The 11607-nt window shown below is 28.9% G+C and overlaps 1 protein-coding gene across 1 annotated transcript; it reads left to right on the plus strand.

The window, feature by feature from the left end:
- Positions 1 to 1126: 1126 nt before the first annotated feature.
- LOC132951942 (cytochrome P450 4V2-like) lies at positions 1127 to 11193 on the plus strand. Its single transcript, XM_061024017.1, has 11 exons — positions 1127 to 1545; positions 5759 to 5865; positions 7125 to 7215; positions 7327 to 7515; positions 8992 to 9061; positions 9152 to 9278; positions 9670 to 9742; positions 9830 to 10011; positions 10095 to 10263; positions 10513 to 10692; positions 10888 to 11193. The coding sequence occupies exons 1-11, from the start codon at positions 1359 to 1361 to the stop codon at positions 11043 to 11045; spliced, it is 1533 nt and encodes a 510-aa protein (XP_060880000.1). The 5' UTR covers positions 1127 to 1358; the 3' UTR covers positions 11046 to 11193.
- Positions 11194 to 11607: the final 414 nt, after the last annotated feature.

The raw sequence follows: 11607 nt of genomic DNA on the forward strand, positions 1-11607 counted from the left end.
CTAAATTTAAATAAAATGCAAGTATATCGTATATATAGTAACAATAGAACAAATCATAATATTTTATAAATAAGTGCGCCCCAAATCAGAATAGAATTTAATAACGATTTGTCGTTCAGAACTGTTTAGAAACCATCACTGATGTATGCATAAAAAAAATTAAAACACATTACACATACTATACGTCATAGGTATAAGGTTTATCCGTACTCGATGATTGCTGCTCTTGTGAAGGTACATGTGCAAAGCAACGATAGATACTTTATAAAATTATATGATGAAACACAATAATTATTAAGCAACACTAAATTAGTGGGAGAAATTTTAAATATATGTTATATTGTGCACAAATCTGTCCTTGTAAGTAAAAAAATGACTAATTATGTAATTGGCTCATCATTTTGAAATCGATAATTAATTTTCAAAACAAACGTATAACGTAAAGTGCTGTTCTTGAATAAACACGTCGATATTAGTTCAAAACTTATCTTCTAAAAATTGAAATATTTACAACACGATGTTTTTTAAACGTAACAAATATATATTTTAGAATTTTTTTTTCATTAGGTAGTATTTGTTTATATTATTTAACTGTTTTAAATTACATTGTTTGTTTCCATATAATCCCGTGTCGGGTACATAATACATATTGATCAGGTAATAGTTTTTTTTTCACGTAATTTAGAATAATATGCGCGGGGAACACTTCCAATTTTGGGCATGAGTTTCACTTCTCCGGTCATCTCTAGACTTACAGCTTACGAAGAAAAACATATAGGTATTCGTTTTTATGTTTACTTTTTACGTAATTGTTAAAGATAAACGATCGATAAAATATCACAAAATACACTCGGATAACATATTAATTCATTATTTTGCCTACATTCCAAACAAACATTGTATTATGTTTCGTTTACAATAACATACTGACGGAAACACGACATACATATTATAATAATATGTAATATTATCAAAATCATTCTATTTAGCCATCCAGGTAGGTATATTAATATGTAATACGCGCACACGACCTCGGCGCTACGCAATCAGTTGGGCCGATTGTGCTGAAAATGAAACTATTATTGTCTTTCTCTCACTCTCACTCTCTTTCCAGTGTACCTCCTCAGCAGCGATGGAAGGAGGAACGCCGCCTGACTGGACGACCACAGAAATAATAATATTGTGACCTACTGACGCGCCATCGGTTGTCGAGTTATTCTGCACTCGCGCGGGGTGAACGTATATTTTATTTACACGCTCGTGAGTCGTCGTCGTCGTTGTCGTTCGCTCCGATTTCCCGCGAAAAACCGTGTCCGAGGCCCGTGATTGTCAGACGGTCATTTAACGCCAATCCGACCATGTTGGAAACCAACGTGTATAACTTCGTGTTGATCTCGTTGGCGATTTTAATATCGTACGCGATATGGTCGCGACTCCAGAAGCCACTGGAATACCGCCAGATCTCGTCGCACGTGCCGTCCGTCACGAAAAACCTTTGGAGTGAACTTCTGTTTTCGTGCAGCATTGCGATGAAACACCCTAGAGGTAACGATCTATCTATAAACCCCGAAAACGTTATTATTTAATTTTCAAAAATACTCAATGTTGTAATATTGTATACATTTATACAATTATTGGTATAGATAATAATATATATATTATATAAAGGTAATACATCGATGAGAAAAGTTATTTTGTGCTTTACTAACTATAATGTTATTAAACCATGGATATACGATCATAATAATAAATTATACTATACGGTAGAACAATGCGTATATTTGTATACATCAAAAGTGCTGTGGAGTGCCAAGCATGCTAATTTTATCCTTTTGTGATGCATTTGAACAAATTTTAATTTTTTAAATTTTTGAGAATACCGCAATAACACCTAGTAATCATATTTCTACTTGAATACGTGTTATGTTAGGTGGAGTGTCTCTTGATTGCAGTAAATTGTTAATCAAACAGGGGCGGAGTGGCCGGTCTGGAAATGGGAATTTTCCAGATGGCCTGGACCATATTATGGCCTGGTAATTTTATATTAGATTTTATTTACAAAATTAGTAAATGCGTCAACAATGTTTTTGTATTAAAACTTTGAAACTATGAAATAAGATTTTGGAATGGGGGAGGGGGGCAAAGCAAAAAAAACAGCAACTGTTCTATTACTTGATAAACGCAAAAAAATAAGAATAAACATTATAACATTAATATTGTCAATGTGAAACCAAATAAAAAGAGCTCCTTATGGCAATTTTTCAACAGTACATACCTACTGATTATTTGAAAAAATAAACGGCGAAACACGTTCAAAAATATATTTTTAAATTGAAATTGGGAGAATGAATCAGGAACACAAGTAACACGTTTATAAGTACACATTTTTTCAGACACCAAAAATGAATGCAACGTTTGAGTACTTCATATGTTCAAAATAATACCATGTTTGAGCACCTTCAATACGTTAAGGTACACCGTACACCGTTACATTATTTTATTTTTTATTTTTTAGAGTCTATTAGCGTTACCCAGGAGTTACCACGGGGAGATTGGCTCATAATCGTTACCCAATTTTTTTTTTTTTGCAACCAATTTAAAAATATTTTTTTTATTGCATAATATTATATTAAATAATTCGGTCATTACAAAAATACTAAATCTACTTAACTCAACAATCGTATTTGATTTTATTTACTGCTATCTTATTTATTAAAAAATTTTATTTTAAATTCATTATTTTTTTATTTAAATGTATTCATGTTATGTTACAGTTACGTTTAGTTGGCACAACAAAAAATGTTGTGCTCGTATTTGTTTATTTTAAATTCATTACATTTAAAATTACCAATTATAATGCACTTGTTACCATAACGGGTTTCAAAAACTTCAGTAATATTCAGTATTTCAGTATATGTATTATGTTTACTCAAACGTTCTCGGAGTAGACTGATTTACCATGTAAAATTATAAAATACCTTTAATTCTATGTTTTCAAACGTTGTGTCGATCTCTATTTGTACCCAAACGTGTTGTCTGTTATAGGTCCATGTGCGATGTGCCTAAACGACAATCACTCAAAATAATACAGCCAATAGGTGGGGCATGGTAGGGACACCCCCCCCCCCCTTTGGCTACGCCACTGCATTAGAAGTTAAACAAAATAGCAAAATAGTGATTGAAATACTTTTATAGTTTTATAAAATTAAAAGTATAAATATTATTATAAATAAAATGAAATGTATTTATATTATAATTCAATTGAAATAGGTAAATATAAATATAAAATTGGAGCGTTGCGAGAAACATTTTTTTGGTGATTTAATTGGAAAATTGTGGGTGGCCTATTGGCCTGGATAAATTTTAATCTTCCGGCCTGAATTTTGTTCCCACTCCGCCCCTGTAATCAAATGATTATTTTTGAAATGTTGATGTAATTAAGGTATATTAAGTAATTAGGTATAACGATTTGTTTACGTATTACGTACCTAGGTAGGTACTTACGTAAGACGATTAAGACGATAGTTTAAATACCTAATTGATGTTTCTATTTTTTGAAAGAATGTTAGTATTTATACGAATCGAAGTATTTAAACATAACATAATATGATCTTAAAATAACGTTTATCAAGAAACTTAACATTTTTCACATATAAAGTGATTTTTTTCATAATTTATAATTTTTTATGTTGAACGACAATATTTTCAAAATGGAATTTTTATGTAACTATAATATAGATATTAAAACTGCACTCATTTTACGGGATAACCCATGTTTATTTTAACTAAACTTTAAATTATTTTAAGCTATTAAATTTAAAGAATTTTCTTTGGCTTTATTGAAACTCAAGTTTTCCATAACAACAATGAACCATCGTCCATCAAATAACTCTGCAATAACCGACCATTGCATTGAAAGCTGCCCGTTAGTATACTTGTTACATGGACCATAGATCACATACTCAGTTGATAAAAACGGATCAGCAAACAAACTATATTATTATGTTGAATTATGTATATAAATAGGTACATCTGGGAGTAATAACTTATGCATACCGCGCTGCCGGTAAATTGCGTATACGTGTAATCAACGCCAAGTCTATATTAAATAATATTATACTATTAAGTATAATATCTATATTCATGTGAACTTAAAATTTAAATTAAATAATCCCATGCGTACATACCTATACGTGTTTTTGAAAAATAATGAAAATATGACGATGTTTGTACCAATACCAACTTACGCGAATGATAAAAATATGTAAAAATTAGTTTTGATTTCATTATTTTAAAATTTGAGAGTAGTTATTACCAAAGGGCCACTACTGCAGTAACATTATATTATTGAATTGAGAGGAATTCAAATGAAATAAACCTTTAATAGGTAGTGTACATGATTTGTCTTACATATTATATTTGTTTTACAAAACGACCGTTTTAATTTTTTACTATAAATTCCACAGATTATAAGTTTTTACAATCAATTATCGGTTTATTTAAAATGTTTAGTCTATACTTATTTAATGTTTTTAAAATTCCGGAACAGATGAGTCATTTGATTAAAATTAAAATTAATTAATTTAATTAACTGCATACTCATCCAGTATATATACTACCTTTATTTTTTAGTTATATTTTCATTACAATGATAATTGCAACATGATTATAGAATATAGACATTATAGTTAGTTCCTAAAATATAATATTACAACGTTTATCTGTGATTCTAACCTATCAGTCAACGAATTCTACCAACTCGTGCAATTAATTTTAGCTTGGACATCATTTACGTAGATAAAAAGCTAAGGCGTCGATTTCACGACAAACTAAACTAAAATAATGATAGTTCAGCATTTTTGTCTTAAATTTTTTTTTATATATTATGACTTTTTTGAATTTTTCGAGTTTACTCAAACGTTTTTGTTTGTTTTTGATAGATTTTTTTATTAGCAATTGATTCTTTAGAGGCAAGCAACGTTTTGACAACCTATCGCAATACAATTTTTTTAATTTGTCATAATAATAAGTACCTATGCATTTAAACTGGATTTGTCTAATTTGTTGCTTCACCCTTTCGGATTCCGAACAAATTGTGGACGTACAATGTTTTTATTTTTATGGATACACTTTTTTAGTTTGAAGTGTAGTCGGTGATATTCGGGGGTGGTAGTTTTTCGATTCGTTCAATAGTTTCCCTAATCGTAAACGAAACTATAAAAAAGTATTCGTGAAATGAAAAAGTTTAAGCAGACGTAATTTTCACCGAGCCCTGTTCAAAATCGATGGCTCGATTTATTCATTGTTTTCAAATCCGATGTTACAACACGGCAACACAAACGTTTTGTTGTGAACAATCAATTTTCTTATTCACACTTATTAAAAAAAAAAATATTTGACTTTATAAATAATTAATAAATTAATAAAACTATATTAATAAAATTAAAACAAATAGTTGCTGTTTTTGCAAGCTAAACTAATTTTGTCTTATCCTTCATCGGTCTGATTGAACTCGAACGAAACTAAATACTAATAAAGTTCCGCTATATTATATTATGAGTATAATCAAAACATTTTTATAACACAATTATTGTATATATTATACGTAAAGTATTTAGAATAATATTATAGGTAACCTACACGAAATTGAAAATATTTTTTATATTTAGTTTTTGGTACCAATGAAATAATATTAGTTGTTTGTATTTTGTGTTTAAATAACTTGTCTTTATTTTAATTACCTACTTAACAATTTTAGATTTGTTGCCATTATTCATGGACATATTTCTAAACAACGGTCCAGTTGTTCATGTCAATATTACTGGACGGTCATATGTATTGTTAAATGATCCAGATGACATAAAAGTGAGTACATTTTAATAAATTTAATATGTTGCATAGATATATACTAAACTACAGTTATTAGATTCGTTTTATCCCTTGCCCATTCCTCTGCATCGATTACGTAGGTACGTATTATTTCAACGTTAATTTACATCTAAAACACGTATAAAAAACAAAATAGTAAATAAAGTACGATTTTTAAGGTCATCAATGTTTTCGATAATAATATTATTTTAATTTCATATAACCACTTATCGCAAATCTATCCTCAATTAGACTTCTTGGAAATTCAACAAAAAAACATAAGCACCAATGGCCTCTAGATTTTTTTAAAACGTTACATATAATAGTAGGTACCTAGTACCACCCGTAATTTATTTATGTTTTTATTTTTTTTAACACTTAACAAACACGCTATTGAACTGCCGACGCTGTACTGCTCTTTGATCAGGTTCAAATGTTAGTATTGTAATTTTTTTTTAAAAATCACTTAATGATTCAGATGTTATCTATTCAGCTGATATTGTACCAAATATATTATGTACATTGTGTCTATAAATATATGGTACATTATAATATACAGGTTGTAGAATTTTCAAAATAAAAATGTAAAAGATATACATATATAGTTATATTATCACAAATACGAATTACTTACACGGAATATGTATTACCTATATATTGTTGTACTATATTTTATTCGTAATGCAAATATCACAGTAGTCAGTAGGCCCAATAAAAATGGAGATATTGATGTGCACGAATCAAATAAATAATAAACGGTTCATTGATTCATTCCAAGGTCTGGGAAAAGATAAACACAAAAATATAAATAGGTATTAAAAAAAAATGTATTTATAAACGTTATCATTATACGTGTAAATACAATGATTTATATTTAATAACCAGATTGTTCGTTGGTTGATTTATTCTACAAGAGTTATAGTTGAATAAAAAAATAATGATAACAAACATTTTGAACAACGTGTATAATGTGTAATAATTTGAGGTAGTTTAACTATTTAAAAGTAAACCTTATCTGGCGATAGTATAAGGATTAGAAACACAAAAACTGACCACATTTGAGCCCTCCAACTTTTTTACAAAAGTAATATAAAATTAAAAATAATTTTATCAAAATCTAGTTTCTAGATTTTCTAGAAATCGCTTGCCATATAACATGACACTGTTTCGGTAGTTTAACGAACATGTTTTTTAAATTATCTGAAACCTTCCACGTAAAATATTTAAATAAAACTGGCGTGTTTTGTGTTTAATAGATTCTGTTATCCAGTACACAGTACATAAACAAAGGTCCCGAGTATGAGATGTTGAAGCCATGGCTGAACGACGGCCTTTTATTGAGCTCAGGTATTTTTAATTATTTACGTCAATTTAAAATTATACTTATTTGATAAAAAAAAAGCATACGCATAAGATGGGTTATACCTATTATATCATGTCAAATATATTAATTTTTAGGTTTGAAATGGCAAAACCGTCGAAAGCTACTGACCAACACTTTTCACTTTAAGACATTAGACATGTACAATCCTGCCGTCAATAAACATGCAAAGGTATTTACAAAAAAGCTCTTGGAAGCATGTGCGGACGATAAAGAAATCTCTATCATGGAATACGTGACGTTATGTTCTTTAGACATCATCTGTGGTAATTAATGTTATTGCATTTTATTGAAAGTTCAACGTGACTTGCCGAGACATTTCTCATTTAACAAACCTAACCGATTATATGTATATATAAACATAAATAATAGTAGAATTTGACGGATTAGGTTAGGTCACCTGTTTGAAAGTCATGTGTTATAACAATTTTGTTCAAAAATTGAATTCAAAAAGATATTTTTTTTATTGTTTTATAAGTATCTACCAATGTACTGGAAAAAAAATCAATGATTAATCACATTTCAATGAATATTTGAGAAAAAATAAAATAAATGTGAAAATTATAAGTGAGTAATAGTTATCCATAAAATAAGTTATGAGTAATAATTGTTTAAATTATTGATTGATAGACCTTATAATACCTATTATCAATATGAGTGTAACAAGTAAGTAGGTACAATAACATGTTATAACTTAAATTATACCAAGTTTCCTATATCAATTAATGTATTCAACAAAGAATTTACAATATGTAACTAGAAACTACCTATTGCAAATTTGAATTTTTTCATTGTAAACTAACTTACAATTATTGATATTAAGATAATTACTTACTGTACATTACTAATTATTTGATAAATAATCATATTTTATAGTTCTTACCTGACTGGTAGAATATTTTGACTAAATATACTACCAAAATATTAGGGTTATCACATACTTACCAATCCTGTTTAAATTGTATTTGGAATTATAGTTAATTGCGTAGAACTAAGAATTTAAAACACGTTTGGAAACCGGGAATTTAGCATGCACGCTCGCAGAGTGTGCTTTCCTAACTTGTTTTTTTCTATAAAATATGTCAATAAAAAATAATTTGTTTGGATAAAAAGCTTAAAAATTCATCAGAATCACGAACATTTTTAAATTTTTTTGTATTTAAAAATGTATAATATATGCTACATTTGTATAGGTAATGGTAATACTAGGTTCGTTATCAGTAGTTCATACTCTGTAACCGAAAAATTATTGATAATATTGGAATAATTGGCAGACATTTACTTATAGCAATATTAATATTATAAAATAAAATATTTTAGGCTGAAACACCGTCTACGCTCAGAATCGTTTTTCGTATCAAATGATAATATATCTTTGAATTCAAATTTAACACAGTGATCCATTCAAGTTATAAGTACAGTAAAAGTGATAAAACATAATATTTCCAAACCGGTGACTGGCGACTATTTCAATATCCAATATAATAAATGTTTATAATAATTGATAAATATTGTTAAGTCTCTTGCCTAAAATATAAACTAATAAGTAAAATGTTCAATGCCAAAATACATTAAAACACATGTCTATTATTCTCTACCTCTATATTAGACAAATCAAATAATCGATAGGTCCAGCATATAATAAATATATTTAAAATTAAACTCTTTTAGTTTTAATTTCGGTAATTACCTAACTTAATTATAACCTAACTGCAAAATCCTAATAAATTAATTTGTCTTAGAAACAATTATGGGAACTGAAATGAATGCTCAAAAAGGGAAATCAGTTCAATACGTCCATTCTATTAAAAGGTAAAAGCTTACATAATATATTTTAATTAAAACTAAAATTTATATGAGGCAATTCTACAAAATACTAATTTACGATTTTTATTTTTAAAGTGCTTGCAGGTCAGTGATTGATCGAGTTTTCAAATTTTGGCTTTGGAATGATCTGATTTATAGAATAAGCGAAAGTGGTCGATCGTTTTTTAAATCAATTAAAGTGTTACACGATTTTACCGATAATGTTTGTATATTAAAAAATCTATAGTTTTACATGTGAAGACCTTTTATTATGACCACAGCGTGGACATTAGTTGCAGTGTTGACTTTCTCCTTTTTCAGATTCCACCAAATCACAACCTATATTCTTTAAAATTTAACAAACAATTTCCGTAACTTGTCCAAAAAAAATATATTATATTTTTAAATAAATCCATTCGAGAAACACGAAGGAAATACCACCTGTCCTATACTGTTGAAAACGCGGAATAGTCAACACGAAATCTATGAGCGGTGTCTATGCTTGTGTCATTGCGGAGGTTGTGACATAATGCCATAGAGTTGGGTCGCATTTGAAGTTATTCTATCGACTTACCAAATACCATAATATGAATTGTCTTTAATTATTATTATAGGTTATCAAACGTAAACAATCATTGTTAAAAACCTCTGGAAATCAAATTGTGCAGCCTGAAAGCAAACCAGCTGGTACGTATATCTACAAATTTATCAATCCTCCTGTCTGGCATTATTTCCAATTTAACCAAAGCGTATACTTCCTTGTTAATCGTTTAGAAAAAAGGAAAACGAAATCGTTTTTGGATTTACTTCTTGACGTTTTGAAAGACAGCCCGGATCAGATGACCATCAAAGACATTCGGGAAGAAGTAGACACTTTTCTCTTCGAGGGCCACGACACGTCTTCCATATCGATGACGATGACTCTTTTATTGCTGGGGATGCACCAAGATGTTCAAGTAAGATGTTTATTTTTTATTCATATACCTACATCGTTTTTAAGTGCTCGTTACATTTTAAATATAAAAACAGTAACTTTAAGGATCACGCTAGAGATGAGCTACATAGTATATTTGGTGACTCCGATCGAGACGCAACAATGGAAGACTTAAACGCAATGCGATACTTGGATGCAGTCATTAAAGAATCACTCAGACTTTATCCAAGTGTACCGAGTTTTACGAGAGAATTGGAAACAACGTTACAACTCAGTAAGTATACTCTACTTAACCTAACCTACAGCTCAGTAAGTATGAACCTTACTTGAAATTATCGCGGTATAACGAATATACTACTGTGGGAACAATTTTGGCGGTATAAACACATATTTTAATAATATACCAACGGGAAACGGACATATTTTTAATATAATATAATTAATTCCTGATGTTTCGTGTTTTATATAATAATTATTATGTATGATAAATATATAAAAGTGTGTTGGTATTATTTTTCCCTAGAAAACTATAGCATTCCTCCAATGACAACAATGGCGATATTTCCCTATATTTTACACCGGAATGAAGATATTTTTCAAAAACCTGAAGACTTTATTCCTGAAAGATTTTTAGACGAAGAAAATAAATCGAAATTTCTATTTGGTTACATACCATTCAGCGCAGGTGCAAGAAATTGCATTGGTAACTTAAACGTTCTTATTTCATACAGTATTCAAAAGATAAAATAATTAAGTATTTTCGTATACATACGTAGGGTGTACCTATGTGTGTAGAGAAAATATTATTAAAAAATGTATCTTTCTAATACTGAGCTAAGATTATTGACAAAAAAATAAAACAAATCATGTTAATCGATTTGATTGGATATTGTTTTAGGACAAAAGTATGCTATGAATCAAATGAAAACTGTCGTATCGACTGTTTTACGAAATTCAAAGATTGTATCTTCGGGATGCAAAGAAGACATTAAAATTAGTATGCAATTACTTATAAGAATAGAGTCACTTCCAAAAGTGACATTTTATAAGCTTTAGTCATGTATAACTTATAGAATATTATATAGTTAGTAGTCATTTGAAGAATTTGTTTATGTGAAAATAACGGTCACTGGCATTATGTGTATATATAGTACTTAATGTTTAATTTTTTTAATTATCATACATATTTATATTATATAATTTATACATTTGTTTTTATAAGTTAGCCTAACCTAACATACGAGGGTGTTTTTTTTTTTTTGGGGGGGGGGTCCTAAATTTTTATTTTCTTAATTTTTAATCAAGTAAGTATGGTAATTAAAATGAAAAAGTCTGAATTTTGAAAACTTCAAGAATTCGGGTTAAATAGGAAAATAATAAAAACGTAACTCAGTAATGATGAGTAGGTGGATAATTTAGCTAGCTTTAATATAAAATACTAATGAGAGAGATTTGATATCACACCTAAGCGGTATAACCATTTGAATCCATAAAAACGTCGGCGTGAACAGTCCCAAAATTTCTATTTTTTAACTTTTCTCTTAAACTATGGTAGCTAGAAAGTTGGTTGATAACTCATTTAAAAGGGATTCCGGTTTCGGAGATCTATCTCATTATA

This window comes from Metopolophium dirhodum, chromosome 9 (assembly GCF_019925205.1).
Source record: "Metopolophium dirhodum isolate CAU chromosome 9, ASM1992520v1, whole genome shotgun sequence".
Classification (NCBI taxonomy): Eukaryota; Metazoa; Arthropoda; class Insecta; order Hemiptera; family Aphididae; genus Metopolophium; species Metopolophium dirhodum.

What these genes read in the sequence shown, in the direction of transcription:
- LOC132951942 (XM_061024017.1), top strand. Translation starts at nt 1,359, where the DNA reads ATGTTGGAAACCAACGTGTATAACTTCGTGTTGATCTCGTTGGCGATT. An exon ending in CGGCCTTTTATTGAGCTCAG is followed by an intron (nt 7,216 to 7,326) that starts GTATTTTTAATT and finishes ATTAATTTTTAG; the next exon opens with GTTTGAAATGGCAAAACCGT. An exon ending in TACACGATTTTACCGATAAT is followed by an intron (nt 9,279 to 9,669) that starts GTTTGTATATTA and finishes TTATTATTATAG; the next exon opens with GTTATCAAACGTAAACAATC.